This window comes from Choloepus didactylus, chromosome 1, assembly GCF_015220235.1.
Source record: "Choloepus didactylus isolate mChoDid1 chromosome 1, mChoDid1.pri, whole genome shotgun sequence".
NCBI lineage: Eukaryota > Metazoa > Chordata > Mammalia > Pilosa > Megalonychidae > Choloepus > Choloepus didactylus.
In genome coordinates this window covers 139,444,212-139,471,106 of record NC_051307.1, presented here as the reverse complement: position 1 = coordinate 139,471,106, position 26,895 = coordinate 139,444,212, and the positions used below count along the sequence as shown (strand labels likewise).

The window sequence follows — 26,895 nt, the reverse complement described above, 5'->3', positions numbered from 1 at the left end:
GGCATTATGCTTTAACATCCAGGGTAGTTATGACTCCTTCACATTTTATAGGAAAATAAAAAGTTTTTATGCTGTAAAACCTCATAACCCAACCAAAAATTACTCCATGTCTCCAATGCAGGAGAAATAGCATTTACAACATTCATTGACAAGAAAACTTTTATGGATTTAAATTCTATCCCCCCCATAAAAGCAAAAATTATCATCACTTATCCTGTCTCTACACATCCATTACCAAAACTCCAAAACTATGAAAGTTCCACAGATGTGAAGCTTCCACAACTCGCACCCAATACAGCCAGTGTGTAATTCTGTCAAGCTAAGCAAAGAATTAAAAGCTCATTTTACTCTTTGCCTTTTCACTCTTCCTTGAGGGTCGCCATCGGAGGCGGGTACGGTGTTCATCCAGGTAAAAGAGCCGAACAAGCCCCTTGGTCCCACGCTTCAGTTTGATCATCTGTGTCCCGGACTGCATTACACTCATGCATCTTTCGACTGCAAAAGAGAAGAGAGCACGTTCAGCTGTTATACAATACATGTACTTACCAGGGTTCCTGTCAGATAAAACGTCTGATTCACCCTCAAAGACTCCACAGAACAGGAAACAAAGCTGGTAGAGGTAACAGGAAAAGGGAATTGTTAAGGAACTGATTCATCAGGCTTAAACTTTATTGACTGAAATAAAATTCTACTTCCAAACAGACAGTGCATTACTGATGAACAGAACTATCTTTTGTTGTAATAGGCAACATATTGTTTTTTGGGGTGACTTATGATCACAAAGTTAAATTGTCTGAGTTTTTATTACAGCCACTTGTATAAACAACTTATTATAATGCTTTAAAATAAAATCAACAGAAATAAGATATGCAAAATGTTGACACTTGTTGATTTTGGATAATGGCTACATGTGGGTTAATATTTTATATTTTTGTGTATGTTTGAAAATAGCTTAATAAGTATAATTTTTTAAAAGAGATTAGAAAAATTTAAGTTTTCACAATTGAATGTAAACATTTGTTGATGTATTAACCTGCTAGGATTTTTCCATCTAGAGGAATAACTTGGCAATTAAATTCAGGTAATAGCCAATCACTTTACTGTCCAAGTTAAAGCCATAATCCTCTGCTTTGAGATGAACCTCGATGGAAGTGGGCATCTGTGGGATTTTCCTATTTCCCCTTCTTTTGGTCCTAGCACCCAACATTTCCTTTGGAAATACTCCTCTTCCATTTCACGTGCCTTTGGTGGACAATCACCCCTGACTAAGGATTGGGCACCTGACCAAGCTTGATGCAAATTTGACTCCTGCCAAGGAACATGGATGCTGAGCAGAGCACAGCATGGAAACAGGGCTGAGCCACATCAACAGCCAAGATTTAAGAGATATTCCTGGTCAGCCACCCCAAGATGCCACAGATAGCACAGTTCTTATCCTTCCCAAGGCTTGATTCAGTTCTCCTCTTGATTCTGCGAGTTATGCAATATCCTTCCAAATATTTTTTTTTTTCATTCGATCAGTCAGAAACAGCTTTTGTTTCACAAAGACTGCTGACTGATACACAGACACACATATAATCATTAGGACACTCAAAACGTCTGGCCCCAAGGTCCTACCTTATCAATCTCATTGCTGTTAGAGAGGAACAACTGGTAAAACAAACCCAGTAAATAAACTTCAACAACTTTAGACTTCAGTATCTTGTCTTTACAAGCAAAAATAATTTCATCCAAAAGCTCAACATTGTAAGCATAATCAACTTTGGCCATTTACTCCAGAGAGAGCCTTCCCACCCACCCACTCCCTGCCCCCCAAAGAAATTAAGGAGGAACCAGATAGGATTAAATACAGTTTCAGAATTTATAGGGAAGGTGAAGTACAAGTTGCCTTTATCAATTTATCTGACAAAGCAAATATCCAAATAAGAAAAATATTGCTTAAGAAAACAAACACAAACTTAAAAAGTTTACTTTGAAGCATAGAACAAAACTTGAGATTTGGTTTCACACAAGTGGTAGATCCACCCAACATTTTACGTGAGGCCCATGAGTCCCACTGGTTTAGGCAGTGAAAATCACAGATTTGAATTCTCAACAGCCACATTAACCATCTCACATTAGTAAAATAAAGAAGAACAAAAGAGGGGGAGTCAGTGTATTAAGGCAAACCATCCCTTTCATAAAATCTATTACAAGTTTACTGACCACTGCCTATGGGTCACATCAATAAACAGACATTTACAGAAGCAACTCCTTTTTCCACGTACAGGTCTAGTTCATGAGGATAAAACAAAGAACAAACAGACTTTGTCTTTGACCTTAAAGAGCTTAAATTTTAGGGAAATGAAACACCTAAAAATATAATTTATTAATGGCAGTTTAGGGTTGTAGTTAAGAATCCAGGGTCTGGATCCAGACAGGCTGGGGTAGAACCCCAGATTTGACACTAACTAGCTGCATATTCCTGGACAAGTCAGTTAACCTCCGTCTACCTCTGTTTCCTTAGCTATAAAATGGATAGTATTTGCCTTTTGAATTGAAAGGACTGAATGAATTAATTCATGTGAAGTACTGAAAACAGTACCTGGAATATCATAAACACTATAAATTGTCGATACTATTATAGTTTTTTTTAATTGACATCTTTTTAAAAAATGCCAAATCAGAATTAAAGACAGAAATACAATGGAAGTCCATAGAAAAAGGATACAGTGGGCTGGGATGGAGAGAACAGTAGCAATAAAACAGCATCAGTGAGGACTTGGGGACAGTAAAGACTGGGAATATGATCAGAGAATAAGGACAAGATTGACCCCAGTCTTTGGAAGAGTGGCTCCAAAGGGAATTGACAGGGCACATGATTCCATTGGCAGGTAACATTAGTCTTTGGAGGGTTTGGGAATGCTGATATGGTAAGTTTTTATTCCATCAGCAATTGGGAATCCACTAGATATTTCTGAGAAAAGGATTGGCAGACTATTCAGGAAGATGCCTCTTTGAGAAGGGAGATATAAAGTAAATTGCTTAAACTAAAGTAGAAAATTTAATTACCTAATCATTGAAGACTTTATAGCAAAGGACTGCCAATATCTGACCCGGAGTCCTCCAATTTGTTCACACTGCCCTTATTTACCTTTCCCTTCAACTTTTCCATTGCTTTTCCCTGTAATGGAAGTGCTATCTCTATAACATCTCAACATTTTAATGGGAAAAGCCCAGGGAAATAAAAGAGTAATCAGCTACTTGGGCTAAGAATATCAACTACAACTTAACAATCATCATTCAGAAAAACCCAGACATTTTAGAAAGTAGAATCTAATCCCTCAATGAAGGAGGATGCTAATACAGTATATTAAATATTCATTAGCTTCTTATTTATCCCACTGGCTCAGCCATGGGTATCCCTTGGCTAAAACTCCAGCATCATCTGTTGCAGTGGACAAGTATATATGGCTACAAAGTACTTGGTAGAGTTAGGGTCTGCAACAATGAGCTGCTTAAATTTTATGTGGTTTATCTAGCTTCTTTATGCTTCCTCCCTCAATCCTCAAATCATATTTAAAAGCCATTGGGCTAGAGTCAAACCAAAAAAAATGAGTCCAGTGGAGTTCTGAGAGCCATCTAATCTACTTCTCCCTTCCCCAAACCTGATAGTAAACAGTCCATGGAAGTTGTAATGCTAACCAAGGAAGCACTCTCATTCTCTGTAACTCATTCCAGTAGATAATAATCACAATGTCAGAGACAAAATATTCTTCCAATTTCATCTAAATCACTTATATGTCAGCACAAGCCAATTTCTTCTTGCCCTGCCTTCAATAGAGATGGCTAACAGCAGTTACCACCTTCTTTAAAAGTCATTCTCCATAGATGCCAGATTAATAGATTCCATACAAGAGAATCAGAATGACTTTATTGCAGGTAAACAAAGGGAAGATCTCTGGTGGTTTAGAATTATATAACCTCATTACACACATTTTCAACATTGGAGATTCTCTGAGGCAAATCTACAAATGCAGGTTAAAAATTCAGGCAGCTGCCAACATGCAGCAGCCTTAATATTTCTAGGAAACAAGTTTATTAGGATGCAATGCAGCAATATTGAAGAATATTAAAGGGAAAAGCCCCATCAGCCCATCACATAACACACAGATTGTTTTTATCTGTTATGCTCCAGATCTCAACAGATACATGTATGTGTTTCACTGGTTACAATCAAGTATTTAAGCCACTTGGCATTCTGCTTTTTTTCATTTGTATTATAAACCATTTTCCATGTTTCTACGTAGTCTTGATAATTATCATATTAATGGCTGCCTAACAGAATAGCACAAATATTTAACGAGAAGAACAGATGTATAGGGGAGAATATTCCAAACTTTATTACCGAGTTTTAAAACTAAACAGAGTTTCATCTATAAAATGAAAGGAGCAACAGTATGGTCCACGAGATCCTTTAGAATTCAACTCTTTAAATGGATTAAATCAATAGTTTCTGTAACAATCAGTTTAAAATAAGTAAATTTCCTAGGGCTTATCAGTTCACTTAAACTCCTCAAACAGAAAATGCTGTTTTTAAAAAATACCCTTTTGCCTGGAAGTAACATAATAGAAAGTTTATATGAATGGCATGGGGGAAATCCCAACATTTTCACTAAGTAAATATAACATCTAAGCAGGATTTAATTTCTTTAAGCCAGGTTTGATCAGAGATAATCATGTTCTGTTAGGAATGTCATACATGCCACCCAAGGCTTAGTTTTTTAACAACTTTATTGGGATACAATTTACTTACAATAAAGTTCCCCACTTTATATGTGCAATTCTATGATTTTAGTATATTTACAGAGTTGTATGATACTCAAGTCTTAGAACATTTCCATCAATCCAAGAAGAAACATCATGACCATTTGTAGTCATTTCCCCACTCTTATCTGAGATAACCATTCATCTACTTCTGTGTCTATGGATTTGCCTTTTCTGGACATTTCATATAAATCAAATCATACAATATATGGTCTTTTGTCTGATTTCTTATATTCAGCATAATGTTTGTTTTTTTTTTTAATCTTCATTTTATTGAGATATATTCATATACCACGCAGTCATACAAAACAAATCGTACTTTCAATTGTTCACAGTACCATTACATAGTTGTACATTCATCACCCAAATCAATCCCTGACACCTTCATTAGCACACACACAAGAATAACAAGATTAATAATTGGAGTAAAAAAGAGCAATTGAAGTAAAAAAGAACACTGGGTACCTTTGTCTGTTTGTTTCCTTCCCCTATTCTTCTACTCATCCATCCATAAACTAGACAAAGTGGAGTGTGGTCCTTATGGCTTTCCCAATCCCCTTGTCACCCCTCATAAGCTACATTTTTATACAACTGTCTTCGAGATTCATGGGTTCTGGGTTGTAGTTTGATAGTTTCAGGTATCCACCACCAGCTACCCCAATTCTTTAGAACCTAAAAAGGGTTGTCTAAAGTGTGCGTAAGAGTGCCCACCAGAGTGACCTCTCGGGTCCTTTTGGATTCTCTCTGCCACTGAAGCTTATTTCATTTCCTTTCACATCCCCCTTTTGGTCAAGAAGATGTTCTCCGTCCCACGATGCCAGGTCTACATTCCTCCCCGGGAGTCATATTCTACGTTGCCAGGGAGATTCACTCCCCTGGGTGTCTGATCCCACGTAGGGGGGAGGGCAGTGATTTCACCTTTCAAGTCGGCTTAGCTAGAGAGACAGGGCCACATCTGAGCAACAAAGAGGCATTCGGGAGGAGGCTCTTAGGCACAACCACAGGGAGGCCTAGCCTCTCCTTTGCAGCAACCATCTTCCCAAGGGTAAAACCTGTGGTAGAGGGCTCAACCCATCAAACCACCAGTCCCCTATCAGCATAATGTTTTTAAGGTTCCTGATGCTGATTCCTGTTTTTTGTTTTGTTTTGTTTTGTCTTTACTTCCTCCCTCCAAACTCTCCCATTGGCAATTAGGGAAAAATGACCCTGAATAAGAAACTGGTTGAATAAAATAATATACTCACACAAAACGAAGTACTATGTAGCTATAAAAGGTAATGACAAAGATCTCTATGAATTGATATGGAGCAATTTCCAGGAGATATTGTTAAGTGAATAATGTAAAGTATGAATAAGTACATATATAGCAAGGTATCTGTTTTGTAAGAAAAGGAGGGGAAATTTTAAAATACAGAAATATTTGTTAATCATTACAAAATGAAAGAGAAGAAAGATAACCAGAAAATAATGAAATTGGTTACCTACAAGGGTGGGAGAGATTGACTGGAAGAGATAAGGAAGTAGTGACACTTCTCTTAGTATCCCACATATTCAAAAATAAAATTAAATCAATAAAAAATGGCAAGTGGAAAGAAAAACAAAATAAACAGAACTTTTGTATTTGTAAAATGTATATTTGTACATTTATGTGTGTATGTATGCATACAGCTTAACATATTTCTTAGCTCTAACCTTTGAAAGGGCCAAGAAGCAAAATCACCCCAGTAGTAATAAAAACAACCTAGTGCCCTGCTTAGTCTCTCTGTTCCAAAGGTCATCTCGAGACAGTTTCTCACATTTATGTGTTCAGATCATACAAGAAATATCATTTGCGTTCTTTTGTGAACACAACTATACTGAAACACTGATCACCAACTGTGCATCAGCAGGCAAAAAAACAAAAACAATGGGGTTCTCTGCAGAGAATTTTTTCAGCAAAAATGGTACGTGAAAAATGTGAACTGATTTCTTGCCAGCTTCCACAAATTATAAGAAATCTGAGTGAAAGGGATTAGCTTCTGAAACAATTTCATTTCTATGTGAAAAATAAAAGCCAAATAAAGCAGGGAATGCTTTTCTCTCAAAGGAAGGAAAGGAAGATTATTTAAAATCATTAGAAAAAAAAGTAAAGGGTATATTTGTTTAATTCTCAGCACAAACCAAAATAAATCTTGAGACTCCGTAGGCAGCACATGCTGAGGAAATCTTGTTTGTGGGTACTGTACCTGGATCACAGTGTTTGTCCACACATTCAGGGGTGGGGCGGTGGACGATGGTGAACAAAAACGGTTCAGGCTCACTAACTGGCCATGTGGACGCCGGAAGATCATTGAGTAACTCTGAATATCCCACTTTCCTCAACCTAAAAAGGTGTTTTCCTCTAAGTTCTGTGAGTCTATAAACAGTTGATCTAGCTTTCACAAATGTTATTTTATCTTTTAATAAAGGACCATTCCCAGCTCATCAGAAAGTCTTTTGGAATCATTTAAGGGAAAAAAAAAAACTGATTAACATCTTGATATCTTATTACCGACATGAATTTTTTTAATGATCTTTATAAAATATAATTGCTCTTCACAGGGAATGTCTTCACTTGAAAAGTCATTCCTTTACAGTAGTCTGGCTTTAAAGTCAAATAATAGCAGCTTCTGATTAAATGTATTTACAAACAACCATGGGGCTCCACTCTTATTAAGTCATGATTTTTCCCAGAGAAGAGCAAACAATGTGAAGCTCATTGATTTTTCTTTTCATTGCCTAAATCATTTCTGTGGAGAAGATATGATTATGTGAAATGCTTTTCAAAACTAATTGGTTAGCACTAACAGTTTGGAATTTGTTTTCAACTGTATTTGGACATAGGTGATAGGATTGTAAGTTGATAAATACAAATGAGGGATTTAGATCAAGGAAAGGTGAAAGGAATTAATAAGTAATTTTTAAAATGTCAGAAATCTGTTCTATTTTATTAAAGCCTTCTACAAAAATACTTTATTTTTTAATGAGACCTATTTTATATTTAACAAATGTTTCTGGTCCACATTGTTAGCCCTCGGAAATAAATGAAATACTAATAAGAATTCATAACACTATGGTTTTTTGGTTTTATTTTAATGCTATCCCATGGATGAGATTCTAATTTTTTAATTTTTTAAAAAAAATCTAAATTTAGTTCCATCTAATATGTAAAGAGTTTTCTACTTTAACATAAGACCACAAGTAATAGTGTCACCACCATTCCACAATACAGTTTATTACAAACAACATTAAACAATATCACAGGCTCTGTTCCATCATTTAATCAGTGATGACATCATACTGGATATTTAGGGGCAAAGATCCCAAGCCACCACAAATACTGACCATTATTCATAGAGAAAATTGTTATCTTACAAGGTTCTTCATGGTCTCCACCCTGGTTGTACTTTAAAATCACTCAAGGACTTTCTTAAAAGTGTTGATGGCAAAGCCCCAGCACATACCAATTAAATCAGAATCTCTGGGATGGGCCTGGGTACCTATTTTGTTTGTTTGTTTAAGCTTCCCAGGGTTCTAATGTGCATCTAGAGTTAAGATCACTGACGTATAATATCTCCCTTATTCCTCACAATATCTCTGTGAAGTAAGCAGAGATAATTAAGTCCCCCTCATTGCAGAGTGGATGAAACAGATTCAAATAAGTGAGTAGATCTGTGTAGGGTTATAAAGCTAGTACATGGCAGAGCCCAGGCTTGAACCCAAGTCCTATGACTCCCAGGGCAGTGCTCCCTCCTTTTCACCATGTGTAATGTTCATCTTCCAATCTCGTCCAGACTACTAGCTTGGTCCCCCCAAATCTGGACTGCTGGTTCTCTGAGACCATTTCTACCAAATACTAGAAGTCAATAATGTAACAGGCTTTAGCGTTTAGAAACCTTATGTATCACATGAGAGACATTTCATGGGAATGACAAGACAGATAAGTACTGCATGAAAAGTAACAATAGAATGGAGGGAGATGCAAAACAATATAGGCAATTTCAACTAAGGAGAGAGGAATCCAAGTGGACTCCAGAGGAGACAGAATTTGAGCTTGGCCCCTCAGGGTCAAAATGAGAATATGTGGTACATTTTCTTTTGTTCTTGTTCTAGGTCTGTGAGCATTTTTATCTCCCCACTTAGAATGTGTCAAGAGTAGTTATTATTTTTAATAAATTAGAAATACTCTGCTGATTACATTTTTAAAATTAGAGCTTAATAATTGCTCTATAATGGGAAGGCCAGTTTCACTTATTGCTTACCCCAAATTCTCTTGGCTGTTTCTTGAGTGACGCTAACAAGGAGCAATTTGTTCTGCTAAATCAATAAAGCTTAACCTTCCCTAAGGCTGGTAAAAAATTTTTTTCTTAATTCTGTAAGAATTGTCATGTCAGAGCATAAAGGTATTTCCACAGCATGCTCCAAAAAAAAAATCATGTACCATACTACATACTAATTTCAAAGCACTATCAGAAACTTACTATTGGACTGATCCTTGGGTCAAAATGAAATACTCGTAAATGGAAGTGTACATGGCTATTAGGAGACAGAAGCTGAGTAAGGACCTTTGTGATCAAATCCATCTTCTCATACAGCAGCCACTGGTCCCAAATCCTGGCTTGTCTTTAAAATACAGTACCCTAGAGCGCCTGGGACCTGAGAATCTGAATTTTAAAAGTTCAGCTTCAGGCAGCATTACTGCTTACCTTACCTGACTACTATGTGATCACTGGGAGCCAATAGCAGTCACCCCGTTACACACTGGGCCTCGATTCAGGAACACTTAAATGAAAGAAGCAAAGGCCTACTGGTCGGTTGCATATTTGGACATTAGCACAAAGTCATCCCTATACTGATGAAATATGAAATATCCCAGTTGAAGTTCAGGTTTAAAAGATAAGAAATTCCAATGTTCAGTAACTGTTATCGATTATTTCCCTAAAATCTCTTGTGTCCTTGGGGACTGCTCAATCTCTGAGAATTTCAGGTCCCCCCTACCTTCTACATGACTGCTAAATAGGTCAAAGGTGCTTTCTCAGCTTTGAGTACTAATGACCAATCAACTGGCATTTTATCTAACCTCACCTCCACCCTACCAAGTGAGCCATCTCTTTCAACAGCAAGATACTTCTACAGGATACTAACACAATGCACTACACATACTGAACATACAACAAGTATTTGTTGAAATTATTGCCTAATCCATTTTTCCAAGTCATTGTGCACTCTATTTTAACTGCCTTTTAAAAAGAAATGTTGATTCTGTACTCCAACAAATTTGGACACCCCAGGAATTCCCAATTCTTACAGTTGAACCCTTATTACCTTTACCAAAAGAAAAAAATTTCAAGAAAGCTTAAGATGATTTCATACAAACTTAGATCCTAATTCTGTATGACTTTGAGATTTTCCATTCAAGAGAGAAATAACAGAAACCGGAGGAAGAGACCACACTTTCCCCTAGAAAACAAAGTGCCCCTTCTTTCTGCCCCCAAACCTTTGTTGCTCTCAAGCCAATAGTTTCCCAGGGTCTGAAGGTCTTGGAGACCCCTGTTGTGCTAGAGCTGGCCTAGCCACCTCCCAGCAGCAGCCAATTGGAAATCCAGTTGCATGGCATTTAAAGCCACCACTGTAGTTCTGTGGAAGGTGTTTTTGTAAAGCAACCATCCATCCTAAGAAACATAAAAATAGATCTCCGTGTGGAGTGATGATGATTGTACAACTAAGTGATAATACAAGATATGGATGGATGATCGTGGATATAACATATGCTATGTGAACTTAGGAACCCCCTACTTTATAAGTCAAACCCTTGATCTTGAGGCTTGCTCTTATGAAACTGATGGTTGTAAAGGGAGGCTAAGCCCACCTATAATTATGCCTAGGAGTCACCTCCAGAGAACCTCTTTTGTTGCTCAAATGTGGACTTTCTCTCTCTTAGACTAACTCTGCAAATAAATTCATCACCCTCCCCTTGACATGGGACAGGACCCACCAGATGAATGAGTCTCCCCAGCAACATGGGACATGGATTACGCGAATGAGCCTGGCCCTAGCATCAAGGTATTGAGAATGTCTTTTTGACCTAAAGGGGGAGTGGGGAGGCAACAAAATAAGGTTGCGGTGGTTAAAAGAATTCAGGTAGAGTCAAGAGGCTGTCCTGGAGGTTACTCCTATGCAAGCTTCACCTACATATGCCAAACGACCACAGTATGATAAGCCCAAGTCAACAGTAGTCCCCAAAATCTTAAAGAATACCCGGGTCCCTATATGATATTCTATAAAGGTTTCACTCACTAAGCTTATTCTTCAGAAACTTAAATTCTTCAGAGAACTCCTATGCTAGCTAAGTCCCAAAACCCAGAGGCAATAGCCTCTTCAAGAACATCAACTAGATGTGTCCCCTTTTCTCATAAAGTTGACACCCCTTTTTAACATGAACAAGTTAGGGTGGTCACTGTGTAATGACCTGAAGATCAGGAAAGTGATTAAACTAGAGGAAGGGGTAGCAAAAGACAAGATGGAATTTAACAAAGGATTATGAATACTGAATTTCTATATAATTTTCTTTTTCTTAGTTGCTGGGGTATTAGAATAGCTAGAAGGAAAGAATTGAAATGGTAAAACTGTAACACATAGCACCCTTTAAAATGTGTTCTATAGCTACTTGTTGAATTGTAATTTGAAAGCTATTACATTTTTGTATATACGTAATATTTCACAATAAGGAAATAACTGAAGCTACGGTACTACAACTCATAACAACTTTTAAAATTTCCTATATAACTAATTGTTAAAGCATACTTCTAAAGATATTGCCTTTTCTGTATACATATTTCACAATAAGAAAATAAATGAAACTGTGGAGATGTATGTAACCCATAATATTCATTGAAATTTATTCTCTAGCTACTTGTTAAATTTCATTTGGAAAGATATCACTTCTATGTATATATGTTATATTCTACAATAAAAAAAATATGACTAAAAAAATAGATCTCCGTGTGGTGAGAAAAATGCATGGAAGTATCTCAAGTTCACTTTTCAAAAATCATGTTTTCTGATCCATACCCTTGTCATAATATCATAAGCTTCCTTTTTTAAAAACATGAAATACTATGTAAATATCATTGAGCGAGCATTCAGCACAGTCTATTTCTGGTCTTTTGATTGGAGCTGCCAGACCAAGTCATTGCATAACAGATCTTAAAATCATTTTTTTAAAAATAGTAGAAAAATCTAAAAATGGGAGACAAGAGGAAAAAAATGAAACTTTTAAGCAAAGTTTGCATATATAATCAGAGCAGATGTGCTACAAAGTTTTCTAAATAGTCAGCCCCAGCAAAAAAAGGCCAGCAGTAGAACCAAAATTATTCAGAAATAGGATTTCTTGACACTTTCTGAATTCAGATATAATGACAGAGATGCGCACACTTAAGCAGAAAGTAGCTGACCAACCAGCAGGCATGAACAGGGCTGAGAAACATGCAAGGTTATCCTATGACTGATGAAATATTTCAAGGAAAGCCTGGGAAGTATAAGAGAATTGACAATGAACAGAAAAAAAAATGTCATGGGGGAGAAGGAGAGTGTTAGAGATGAATCAAGAGAGAGTAGCAAATATTAAACACAATGGTGGCAGGGACAAGAAAAAGCAACCAGAAACAAAAATGTTGATGGTGAAGAGAGCCTACCAGAAAGAACCAAAAGATCAGAAAGAGAGGCAGTACAGGGCAAAAGTGGGAGGTGGGTGGCAAGGATGATGAGAACCTGACTGCCACTTAAATGGTTCTTGATGTCAGAAACATAGGAAGGACATTGGCAGAGTCACTCATACATAACATTGATAGGTCAATGAAATGCAGGACATATATTTCAGCAACTGTCATTTGTACAACTTTAAATATATAAACTAAGTCTGTCCTCCTAGAAGTTATTCCAGATTAAGGATTCCACATCTTCTGTAACATGGGCAAAGGACAGAAGCCACAAAATTTATACTCTCCAGAAGCCCAAATGGAAAAGGATGATAAATTTAACTACATGCAAATCTATGTAAACCATAAACAAACTTCAAACAAGCAACAGACTAGGAGAAAATAGTTGCAAACATCCATAATGAATAAAGGGTTAATATCCATGAATAAAGGGCTCCCGCAAATCAATAAGAAAAAACTAACAACCCACCCAATTAAAAATAGGCAAAAGGATATGAAGAGGCAATTCATAGAAGTGACCAATAAAATAAAGATAGAAGAAAATGCTTAAACTTACATTCATGGTTAAAAAAACTTACAGTTAGAGTGAAATAATATTTTCGCTGATAAGCAAAAAATTTAATGCTACAAAAGGTCATGTGGGGGGCTGATAGTAAGAATGTAAAGTGGATGACAATTTTTGAATCAATTTGACAGTATGTATCTAAATTTAAAACGAGCATGCATTTTTACCCCATAATTATAATATCAGGAATTTATACTATAGAGATACTGGTATATTAAAGCAAATACACACACCTATATATGTTCATTATCACCTTGTTTTTTAAACAAAAACAAAAGACTGGAAGTAATCCATGTGTCCATGAGAACTGATTAAATAAAATATCACACTGTCATTAAAAGAATATCACAAATCTAAAATTGTCAAAAAAGGAGAGCTTCCAAGATATATTAAGTGAATAAACAAGTTACAAAACAGTATTTATAGAATGATTCTACTTGAGTTTTTTAATGTATAGACATAAATATATGCTGTATAGCATTGGAAAATTTCTGGAATTGTGGAAAGAGAACAATACTTAAAGAGGTAAGAATACTTCACTTCTCTCCTTAAAACTTTCTGTACTGTTAAGGAATTTCCATCTTTGCCATGAGCAAATATTATTACTTTGATTCATTTTTTTAAAGTGTATATGGAAGTGTTATACTCGCTCTAAAAATGCACATAATTTGCAAGGGCAAACAAAAGAAAATAGTGCCACTCCCTTGAAACCCAGCCAATGGAGAACACAATGAAACAAAATGAAGGCCAAAAGATCTGGATTCAAATCCCATATTCCCTGCTCACTTGCAAGTGTCATCTTGTCCACAGATTTAACCCTGAGCCAATTTCCTCACACATTCATAGAAAAAAAATCATGGTGATGATTAAATGAGATGATTTTGCTCAATTCTTGGCACACACAGGCATTCAACAAATATGAGTTTCTTCTTGAATGAGCAGCAGCTCAAGGGTTTGTTTGCCAATTCTGAGTCATTGAAAATTCCAAGGCAATGCAATAAAACTGCTTCAAAATGTTAAAAGAATTTGAGTTTCTATCTCATCATAAGTAATGTGGTCTATACCTGGGGCATTAATTCCAGTCTATGCTTAAATGACTCCAAATGTAAATTTCTAGCAACATCCTCTGGCTTCAAATTCCAGGTTTGTATTTACAACTACTATATGATGGCTTTGGAATGTCTAACAAAGAATCTTACATATCATAGAAATCGTAAGCTTACTTATCCAGCCTTTCCATCTCAGTAAATGGATTTATTCCCTATTGTTTCAGGCAAAAACCATGACGTTATCCTTGTTTCCTCTTTCCTTAATCATCTCTATTCTTCAAAAAGTCTCCACTCTTTGTCTAAAACTCAACTCCAATCCACCACTTCTCTTCAAAAACATGGTGGCACCCTAATCCAAACCTCATCATCATCATTCACCTGGATGCCCGAAAGAGTAATCCAGCTGATTTCCCTGCTTCCCACCAAATCTATTCTCTAGTCACTGCCAAAATAGTATTTTTAAAAGATTAATTAGACCTTTCAAAACAATCCAATGGCCACCCACTGGAAATATCAATAAACCCAAATTCCTCACCCTGGGCTGTCCACTATCCGTCCTACTTCAACACCCCCATTCCACCCCCCACCCACTGATCACCAGGCTCCAAGTAGTTACACAGCACACTTTGTACTTGCTGTTCTTCTCCCTGGAATGCTCCCCCCTCACCACCCCCCCACACCCATCCACCCACCTCCACTTTCATGGACTGTTCCTTCTTGATATTCAGGTTTAAGATTACATAACCCAGAGGGGCAGGTCCTGACCATCCAACTTGAAGACACCTCCTGGTTGCCTACTATTAACAGCCCTTTTCTTCTTTACTTTCTGTCTTTGCCCACTAAAATGTAAGCTCCATGAGGGTAGAAATAAAACATTTATCCTGGTTTCCTGTGAGTAAAACAGGCCCAAGCTCATAGTTTGGACTCCATATGTTTTTGTTCTCTAAATGATCAGATGAAAGAATTAGTGGCTCCTGATGAGCAAATCAAAAGGAGATCTCCAACTCTTGTCTTCTGCCCGTGAAAAACAAATTAAAGATTATTTTGTGAATAAAAGGTGACGACTGATTTGTGGCTACCTCAGGAACAGTGATTTTTAACATTTAAACCCAAGATTTGACTGAGGGTTGATAACTACTGGTAATCAATGTATTATCACTTCTGTTTATAATGAAGAATTGATTTGAAAACATTTCATTAGACTATTCAACCTACAGTTCAGTACAATGGAGTCACCCAGGTACTGGAAGAATTTATCCAGTCAAAATATTTATTCTCCAGAATTCCAAGTTCAATTTAGTAAACTTCTTAAAGTAGGTTTTTGGGTCATTGTGAGATTTCTCCATATTACAGAAGAGGCAGCATTATTATAGGTCCTCCCAATTTTTTTGGTGATTCACTTCCTCATTTGGTATCTACCATCTACACTTGCTTTTTAATGACTACTACACTGTAGTGAATCACACAAAGGTGTAACAATACATTTGTATACTGTTTATCAAGGGAAAAAGAAAAAAGACTAGAAAACTTTATACCAAAATACCAACTATGTTTCTGGATTACAGGGTTATGGATGATTCACATTTTTCTTTATTCTCTCCAGAGTTTTCCACTTTTTCTCCAATAAACAAGTAATATTTTTTATAATAAAAAAATGACCTTTTAAAAATACCTAATATGTTATTTTCCCTTATGGAATAAGAACTGAAAAAGAGATTTGAAAATCAAAAGACAAATAATAAAATGCTTTAATGTGATGGAGGAAAATTTTAGAATTGAAAATTTAATAGCTTGCCACAAAAACAACTTCTAATTTTTAGGATTTAAGGGGGGAAATTCTGTCTTATTTTTAGAAGTTATTTATCTAACCCTAAAACTACAAATCAAATGGTCTAAATTTAAGTCACCCTTTACTGACTTAGAGCAATAGCCAAGCATAATGTAGAAAACAATTCTGGTAATTCTGGTAATTCTGGTAAATTCCCAAAAGCACAATAACAGACTCAGAGTACATGCCCAACAAATAGATTATAAACCTCAAAAACACATAAGTTCAAGGTATGCTGTATTTAGACATAACACATGCATTTGAAGCAGAATTTCAGTTCCAAAAAAGCGTTGCGGCAGCAGTACAAGTCAAACCCCAGGAGACAAACAAGTCTTCCCTGGGCTCCAGCTTGCCCTGCCCTGGGTCACCGCAATATACAGTACAGGAAAGAACAACATATAGAACCCTTATCCCACAAGTCTGCTTCCCTGAAGGTCTATTCACAGGATAATTATGTCCCAGTCTGCCAGCTATTTTGAATTTTTGCAAATGATTCAGCACTCCAATTGCTGTTAAGTACTGTAATCAGAAATTCTTTTCCTCCAGTCCAACAAGGGCAATTCAAACATCAGAGTTTAGCCCCACATCTAGATCTGAAAGTTAAAAAAGCACCAGGAACAGCAATTTTTAACATTTAAACCCAAGATTTGGCCTACTTTAAATCTCAGAGGACATTTGCACTGTGCAAATCAATGTCATTCTAATGTTAGAAGAAACTTCTGATAATTACTGCAGAAGCATCTGTTGGAAGTCAGAAAACAATTGCCGCTATTGGCCATTTAAGCAAGTCCAATCCATGGGTGAACAAGTGACCAGAAATATCCTCTTATTTTAAGTACTTATCTCAGGAATATAAAAATAATCAACCAAGTTCATTTAACTGAAATCACATTTCCAACCAACGCATCCTTCCTTTTATTCTTGAATCAAGTGTATCCAAAGTTTCAAGTTTAAACCACGGTGGCCAGCTTGACTCATCAAGGTAGTGTCTTCAGTAATTTCACCGTGGCCATCAGCTTTCTCAGAAAGGTGGATGTGGCTTGCTTAATAGGGCCATGTGAGCAAATGATAATTACTGGGCCTGAAAGAGCTGTTCTCAATGGCAAAAATATTCTAGCTACCAAAACAGCAAGTGGAAACTCTACAAAACCAGTTGATTTATAATCACAAAGCACCCTATTCCAATCCACTTTAGCACACACCTGTCACAATAAAAAACTCGTATCTTCTTTAAATCAATTACTGTGCTTTAATCCAGAATTTGGAATTATTCAGGGCAACTGATCAAATATCTGTTACCTTCTAGAGCCATCATCATATCCATGAACAAATCAGCCATAATGCAGTTTATCTTTGGGATCAAGTACTTCCTGGTCCAAAATACATTTTTTAAAATACAATTTTTGTCTTCCATTCTGCATTCTGGGATTACTGGGCTTAAGTCAGTTTACCTGTACCTCTATAATACCCTGCCCATGGGAGCACTTAAAAATGCTTGATAACAAGATTTTTAAGGCTCTATTTAAAGAAAGATTTTACAAAAGAAAAAAGTCCCTGCTGCAGTTTTTAAAAAATGGAAAGACAATGGAAGGCTTTCTTAAACTTATATATCCTAACTTACGATCACCTTTGATTAGTAGACTAAAGAGGACAGTCTGTAATATTAATATCATGATTGCTCACAGCAATCACATTAGGGAATTAATCCCCATTTGGATTTTTGCTATTAATAAAAAGTTCATTTCCAGTGTGCCTGGCTCCCAGACCGACCTCCTTGTCCTATCCCACTTAGACATATACACATCAAAATTCTTTCCTGGAAAATAAGTCACTTTTACTTCACCTGCTAACATTGCCAATGAGGACAATGGTCTACCAAAAAATATTTCCAGATCCAGCATTTTCCCGTCCCTGAGTGTAAAGAACTCTTAAGTATCTCACTTTCTTACCATTTTTAGTTGAACTGACGGGCGGGGTGGGAGAAGGGCAAGAGATGTGGTAAAGCATGAAGCAGGCATATTTGCAGGGGGAGAGTGGGCTATGGGTTCCCACTGCTGAAGGTACTAAGAGCTGCCAAGTGTTCAGCTGCCCATCTTCTCAAATATATCATAGTCCAAATATGGAAATGCCCTAAATATTATGTATTTTACAAGTCATGATCTTATTTTTTTAAACTGTAGATTTTATTGAGATATATTCACATACCATATATCCCATCCAAAGTATACAATGTCTCACAGTATCATCACCTAGTAGTACAATCATAATCACACTCAATTTTAGACCATTTTCATTGTTCAAAAGAGAAAAACATCAGATAGACACAAAAAAGAAAATCCCAAACACCCCATATCCTTAATCCCTTCCCTATTATTAACCCCTAGTATTGGTGTGGTACCACTGCAATTGTTGACGAAAGAAATTTAAGGTATTGCTGTTAACTATAGCTCATAGCTTGCAATAGGTAATTTTCCCCTATATACCACTTGATTAACTCTTTGTACAAACATCATACATTTGTACTAGTTCATGCAAGAACTTTTTATATTTATAGTGTTAATCAGTGACACACATGACTCTAAATTACCCCTTTCAAACAAATTCACCTAAAATACAGTACTATTACTTATAATCCCAATAACAACCTGCCCTCATTCTATTGATTTTCAAACACTTAGTTCAATCTCCTCAAAAATTCTGTACATATTACGTAACTGCTTCCCCTTCTCTAGCTTCTGTCTATCTCCAGGTACCCTACATTCTACATTTTACACTTACATATTCTAGTTAGTTCATATTAGTGAAATCATACAATATCTGTCCTTCTGTGTCTGACTTATTTCTCCCAGCATCATGTCCTCAAGTTTCATCCATGTTGTCGCATGCTTCAGGACCTCATCCTATACAGCTGCATCAGGTTCCATCGCATGTAATAACACATTTTGTTTATCCACTCATCTGTTGATGGATACTTGCGTTGTTTTAATCTTTTAGCAATTGTGAATAATGCTGCTATGAATATTGGTGTGCAAATATCTGTTCGTGTCCCTGCTTTCAGATCTTCTGGGTATATACCGAGTAACAGAATTGCCAGGTCATAGGGCAACTCAGTATTTAGTATTCTGAGGATCTGCCAGAGTGCCTTCCACAGCAGCTGCACCATTTTACATTCCCCCCAACAGTGAATAAGTGTTCCTATTTCTCCACATTCTCTCCAATACCTGTAGTTTCCTGTTTGTTCAATAGTGGCCATTCTTATAAGTGGGAGATGATACCTCATTGTGGCTTTGATTTGCATTTCCCTAATAACTAATGAAGATGAACATCTTTTCATGTGCTTTTTAGCCATTTGTATTTCCTCTTTGGAGAAATGTTGATTCATATCATGTGCCCATTTAATTACTGGGTTGTTTGTCCTTTTATTGTTGAGTTGTAGGGTTTCATTATACACACTGGATATCAAATCTTCATCAGATATATGGTTACCAAATATACTCCCCTATTGAGTTGGCTATCTTTTCACCCTTTTGACAAAGTCCTTTGAAGCACAGATGTATCCAATCTTGAAGAGTTCCCATTTATCTATTTTTTCTTTTGTTACCTGTGCTTTGGGTATAAGACCTAAGAAGCTACCTCCTATCATTAGGTTTTGAAGAGGGTTCCCTATATTTTCGTCCAGGAGTTTTATGGTACTGTCTCTTAAATTTAGGTCTTTGATTCACTTTGAGTTAATTTTTGTATAGGATGTGAGGTAGGAGTCCTCTTTCATTCCTTTGGATATGGATATTCAGTTCTCCCAGCCCCATTTATTGAAGAGACTATTCTGTCCCAGTTCACTGGATTTGGGGGCCTTGTCAAAAATCAGTTGACCATAGATCTGAGGGTCTATTTCTGAGGGTCTACTTCTCATTCGATTCCATTGATCACTATGTTTATCTTTATGCCAGTACCACACTGTTTTGACCACTGTGGCTTTTTAATAAACTTTAAAGTCAGGAAGTGTAAATCCTCCCACGTCATTCTTCATTAGGATGTTTTTGACTATTCAAGGCCCCTTTCCCTTCCAAACAAATTTAATAACTACCTTTTCCAAGTCTGCAAAGTAGGTTGTTGGAATTTTTATTGGTATTGCATTGAATCTGTAGATCAATTTGGATAAAACTGACATCCTAACAAAATTTAGCCTTCATATCCATGAACACAGAATGTCTTTTCACCTATGTAGAACTTCTTTGGTTTCTTTTAGCAAAGTTTTGTAGTTTTCTGTGTATAGGTCCTTTACATCCTTTATTGAGTTTATTACTAGATATTTGCTTCTTTTAGTTGCTGTTGTGAGCAGAATTTCTTTCTCAATTGCCTCCTTGGTTAGGTCATTACAACGTATAGAAATGCTACTGTTTTTGCATGTTAATCCTGTATCCCATCATTTGCTAAATTTGTTTATTAGCTCAAATAGCTTTGTCACAGATTTCTGGGGATTTTCCAAATATAGGATCATGTCATCTGCAAATAGTGAGAATTTTACTTTTTCCTTTCCAATTTGGATGCCTTTTATTTCTTTGTCTTGCCTAATTGCTCTGGATAGAACTTCTGGCACAATGCTGAATAATAGTGGTGACAGTGGGCATCCTTGTCTCATTCCTGATCTTAGGGGGAAGGCTGAGTACAATGTTGGCTGTGGGTTTTTCATATAGACTGTTTATCATAGTGAGGAAGTTTCCTTCAATTTCTACCTTTTGAAGTGTTTTTATCAAGAAAGGATGCTGTGTTTGGTCGAATGCCTTTTTAGAGTCAATTGAGATGATTGTGTGATTTTTCCCCTTCAATTTGTTAATGTGTTGTATTACATTAATTGATTTTCTTGTGTGGAACCACCCTTGCATGCTTGGAATAAATGGTGTATAATTCTTTAAATGTTCTCTTGGATTTGACCTGCAAGTATTTTGTTGAGAATTTTTGCATCCTTCTCGTAGTTATCTTTATCAGGTTTTGGTATTAGAGTGATGTTAGCTTCATAGAACGAGTAAGGTAGTGTTCCCTTTCTTTCAATTTTTCTGGCAGAGTTTGAGTAGGAATGGTGTTAGTTCTTCTTGGAATGTTTGGTAAAATTCCCCTGTGAAGCCATCTGCTCCTGGGCTTTTCTTTGTAAGGAGGTTTTGGTGACTGATTGAATCTCTACTTGCAATTGGTTTGTTGAGCTGTTCCATTTCTTCTTGAGTCGGTATAGGTTGTCCAAGTGTTTCTAAGAAATTGTCCATTTCCTCTAAATTGTCTAGTCTGTTGGCATACAGTTGTTCTTGTATCCTCTTATGATCTTTTTCATTATCTGATTTTGTTTATTGTATTTAGAATAGCTACATCTCCTTAAGACTGGTATTATGTTACTTTAAATGAAGGAGTATAGTGAAAAAGTACTGTTCTTTCCTATTTTCCTTCCCTGTTTTTTCTCTCTCAGCACATATTACCAAATATTAAATATTCATAAAATTACTTATTTTCTGCCTCTCACACTAAGTTAAATTCCATAAGGGTAAGACTTTGTATTTGTTCATTTACTACTATATCCCTCATACCTAGAACTGGTAAGAAGTAAATACTCAATAAATAGTTGATTAATAAATCAAGAGGGATAAATTATAGCAGAGACACCCTGGTAATACATTCATGACTCCATTTTCTTTTTTACTTGAAATAAACGTATGGTGGGGAGGGGGTTGGGGGTTTAAAGACACAGTTCTCCAGAGAAACAGAGCCCACAGGTGATATATATGATTCATCATTTGAATTATTTATATTTTTATAAACTATATATTTATGTATATAAATATTTTGGGATTTATTATTGGAATTCGTTCACTCAACCATGGAGATTGACAAGTCCAAATTCCTGAGGTAGGCCTTTAGTTGGGAATTCTGGTAAAGGTTTCAATGAATTCCCCAGGAGTAACTGGCTGACTGAAGTAGAGATAGAAATTCTTTCTGACTGTTGAAGTCATCAGTTCTCTCTATAAGGCCTTCAACTGATTGAATGAGACTTCTCTCACTGCTGAAGGCAGTCTCCTTTGTGGATTGTAGATGTAATCAGCCATAGATGCAATCAACTAATGATTTAAATGGATGAAATGGGTTCACAGAAGCAATCAAGCCTGACCAAACAACTGGACACCACAGCCTAGCCAAGTTGACACATGAACTTAAACACCACAAGGGTTATGGGCTGAAGCCTAGGTCTTCTCCAAATTCCTCTGGGTGGTTTTAACAGTTTCAGTAATAAGCCTAGAGCAGACCCATAGCTCTCTACTGTTTATCATCCTAGGGCAGCAGGAAAATTTGCATTTCAATATCCAGTTAATTTAACTGTTAAAATAATCTCATGTATCCTTTTGAAAATGATCAACCTAATTCCTGGGAAACAAAACAGCTCTGAGAAACTAGGATGTTCATGACCGACAAAGGGCCATATAGTAAAAGAGCCTGGCCACAGCCCTTCCAAACCTAGAACTATGCTGTCTGTTGTGCTCATATGGTGTGCCCATGCTGTAGGTAGAGGGCAAGGCAGTGCTCAGTTGCACTAGCATTATGCATGACCATCAAATAAGGAATAAGCACTGTCTGGGACAGGACCAAACAAGATAAGCCTCTTTTTTCCCAAATCACAAGTCCAATGGGGGCATCACTCTTCCTGTTTCCCACAGGGCTCAAAGAGGTGAGAGGGGCTGACACTACGAGGCTGCAGGTCACCAGGATCAACAGCAAGCAGTAGGGCTGGTTGCTGAGCCCTGGCAGACAAATGAGGACTAAATGACAGCTAAAATGATTTACCCACATGGTGGGGGCAGAGGTAAGCTCACTGTCTAAGATGTGGGGCTGGGTGTGGTTCTGGGCTCCTGAGAGAAGACTGAAGAAAACTGCTTCTAATCATTCTCAGAACTGCTGCTTGAGTAAGATGAGGGCCAAAGAAGCATAAGAATATAGACCCAGTCCCTCTACCAAAAATTGAACAAAACCTCCTGCTGGTGAAAGATCAGAGAAACGGAAAGAGGCCTGGGAGCAGAAGGAAGTGCTCAGAAACTTGAACTACATTTATAATGTTTTATTTCTTTAAATGACAGAGTTTGAGTGGTGAAAACCTGGGCAATGCTTCTATTATTCTCTGTACTTGTCTATACCAGTGAAATATTCCACATGGAGAGAGTACAGTTCAACGGTTGAGAGCATGTACAGAGGAGGCTATGGAACTTGTGCAAGTTATTTAACTCCCCTGTACTCGCTTTCTTCATGTGTAAAGGGGCATAATAACCGTATTATCTGAGAGTATTATACACAGTGCAAACTTTCCTTCAACACTCAAAACAAGAGATCCAGAGACTCGGGCAAGATGGCGGCATAGAGAGGAGTGGAAGCTAAGTAGTCCCCCTGGAACAACTACAAAAAACCAGAAACAACTAGCAAATAATCCAGAATAACTGCGGGGGGACAAACGAAACCATCCACTCATCATACACCAACCTGAATTGGGAGGAATGCCCGAGAACACAGCATAAAATCTGTAAGTAAAACCTGCAGAACCAGGTCGGGAGACCCCCTCCCCCACAGCCTGAGCTGCAGAGCCGCATGGTGCCAGAGAGAAGCTCTCTCCTAGCAAGTGAATACAGCTCAGCTGAGCTCCAACTGGGGTTTTAAGTAGCGAGTGTGAACTGCTCACTACAGGTACGCAGCCCCAAAAAACAGACAGAGGCTTTGGGTGACGACTGACCTGGGAGAGCCGGAGGGTCGCCTTGACTGGGTCTGAAGAGGACTATCTGTTTCTTTTTCGGCTCAGTGGAGAAAGCCCCAGTCATTTTAACTTTCCAGGGCTGTGACTCGGGGAAGGGCGGAGACAGCACAAGCAGAGAGAGCGACCATTGAAATGCTAATGACCTCCACCTGGGGGGTCTGCCTTCTCTAGGAGGAAAGGGGTGGGTCCCTTTCCATTCAGAACCAGACCCCAGAGCCTGGGGGAACACGGCCATACCGCCTCACACCAGTCAAGAATTATAGGCTAACAGGCATCACCTGCTGGGCAGAAAAGCACAGTGACCTGAGGCATCAAAGGGTGGAGCAATTTTCTAAGACACACCCGCAGGGAAACAAGATACTGAATATTTCTTCCCTCTGGGACCTGAGCCCGTTCTGGTCTGGGAAAACCTGATTTGGATAACCAAGGAAACCATGCCTAGACAACAGAAAATTACAGCCTACACTAAGAAAAACAAAGTTATGGCCCATTCAAAGGAACAAACGGACACTTCAACTGAGATACAGGAATTTAAACAACTAATGCTAAATCAATTCAAAAAGTTTAGAGAAGATATCGCAAAAGAGATAGAGGCTGTAAAGGAAGCACTGGACATGTATACGGCAGAAATCAAAAGTTCAAAAAACCTACTAGTAGAATCTATGGAAATGAAAGGCACAACACAAGAGATGAAAGACACAATGGAAACACACAACAGCAGATCTCAAGAGGCAGAAGAAAACACCCAGGAACTGGAGAACAAAACACCTGAAAGCCTACACGCAAAGGAGCAGATGGAGAAAAGAATGAAAAGATATGAGCAACGTCTCCGGAAACTCAAGGATGAAACAAAGTACAATAATGTACATATCATTGGTGTCCCAGAAGGAGAAGAGAAGGGAAAGGGGGCAGAAGCAATAATACAGGAAATAATCAATGAAAATTTCCCATCTCTTATGAAAGACATAAAATTACAGATCCAAGAAGCACAGCATACTCCAAACAGAAGAGATATGAAGAGGCCTACGCCAAGACACTTAATAATCAGATTATCAAATGTAAAAGACAAAGAGAGAATCCTGAAAGCAGCAAGAGAAAAGCAATCCATTACATACAAAGGAAGCTTCATAAGACTATGTGCGGATCTCTCAGCAGAAACCATGGAGGCAAGAAGGAAGTGGTGTGATATATTTAAGATACTGAAAGAGAAAAACCACCAACCAAGAATCCTGTATCCAGCAAAGCTGTCCTTCAAATATGAGGGAGAGCTTAAAATATTTTCTGACAAACAGACAATGAGAGACTTTGTGAACGAGACACCTGCCCTACAGGAAATACTAAAGGGAGCACTACAGGGTAATAGAAGACAGGAGTGCGTGGTTTGGAACACAATTTTGGGAGATGGTAGCAATGTAAGTACACTGAACAAAGGTAACTATGAATACGGTTGGGAGAGAAAGACGGGGAGCATGTGAGACACCACAAGAAAGGAGGAAAGATAACGACTGGGACTGTGTAACTTGGTGAAATCTAGAGTATTCAACAATTGTGATAAAATGTACAAATATGTTCTTTTACGAGGGAGAACAAGCAAATGTCAACCTTGCAAGGTGTTAAAAATGGGGAGGCATTGGGGGAGGGATGCAATCAGCATAAACTAGAGACTGTAACTAATAGAATCATTGTATTATGCTTCCTTTAATGTAACAAAGGTGATATACCAAGGTGAATGCAGATAAGAGGGGTGATAGGGGAGGCATGTTAGACACTTGACATTGGTGGTATTGTCTGATTCTTTATTCTACTTTGATTTAAGGTTATTTTTCCTTTTGCTGCTTCCTAGCTGTCATTTTTTTTTTTTGTTTCCTCTTCCTTTTGCCTCTCTACCCTCTTTGACTCTCCTTCCTGCCTTGTGGAAGAAATGTAGATGCTCTTGCTTAGTATGAGCAGAATGTTCAATTAGGATGAACTTAAATGTTTGGAAATGAACAGGGGTGTTGGTAGCAAGATGTGAGAATAACTAACAGCGCCGAATGGTGTGTGAGTGAGGTGGAAAGGGGAAGCTCAGAGTCATATATGTCACCAGAAGGAAAGTTGGAGGTCAAAAGATGGAAATGTATAAAACTGACTCCTATGGTGGGCAATGTCCATGATCAATTGTACAAATACTAGAAATCACTTCATGAACCAGAACAAATGTACGACAATACAATTAGAAGTTAATAATAGAGGGGCATATAGGGAAGAACTATATACCTATTACAAACTATATAGTACAGTTAGTAGTATTTCAACATTTTTTCATAAACAGTAACAAACGTACTATATCAACACTAGGAGTCAACAATTGAGGGGGGTTGGTTAGGGATAGGGGAGGTTTAGAGTTTCCTTTTGTTTTTTTCTTTTTTCATCTTTCACTTTATTTCTTGTCTGGAGTAATGAAAAGTTTCCAATAATTGAACAAAAATTAAGTGTGGTGATGGATGCACAGCTGTATGAGGGTACCCAGGGGCAAGTGATTGTACACTTTGGATCTCTGGATAATTGTATGGTATCTGAACAATCTCAATAAAAATGAAAAAAACAAAAAAACAAAACAAAAAAAAAAAAAACAAAACAAGAGATCCAGACTTGCTTTTAACCTGTACTACCCAAAAGACTAGAAATGTCCTATATCACAAAATAAAATGAGCTAAAGACAGTTGCAGTATACCTTGTTTTAGTGGCATGTACTGCTTCCTAAACATTTTGCTTGCAGAGCAAGTCCCAGAGAGATCAGTTTATCCCCTGCAGGCTTTTTGCCTGCAAATCTAAGAGATGCCCCTTAATGACAAGCCATACCTTCAGCACTAGAAAACTGATTCTTAAGTATCTAATCACTTCTTGCTTCACTTAAAAGTGGAACTCATTATTAAAATGTCACACACATTGAACTACTCACAAACGATTAACTGTTTAGAAACGTTTGCCTCTAAGCAAAAGAAACACCAACTACAAACAGTTTAAACAATAAGGAAAAGGTTTTTATCCCACATAATAAGTTTTGAAGACAGTAACATGATTAGTTTATTTCACTGCTCAATAATACATTAAAAATCCAAGTTATTTCCATCTTTCTACTCTGCCATCATCTA

At 37.3% G+C, this 26,895-nt stretch overlaps 1 protein-coding gene across 6 annotated transcripts in view; it reads right to left on the bottom strand.

The window, feature by feature from the left end:
• The window catches only part of PLCH1 (phospholipase C eta 1), a 262,393-nt gene that overhangs the window by 117,101 nt on the left and 118,397 nt on the right, over positions 1-26,895 (bottom strand). For all 6 annotated transcript variants that reach the window (XM_037842070.1, XM_037842071.1, XM_037842073.1 and 3 more), the window contains exon 3: positions 349-495. In XM_037842070.1, the coding sequence (XP_037697998.1) occupies positions 349-495 (147 nt within the window). The remainder of the gene's footprint in view (positions 1-348; positions 496-26,895) is intronic.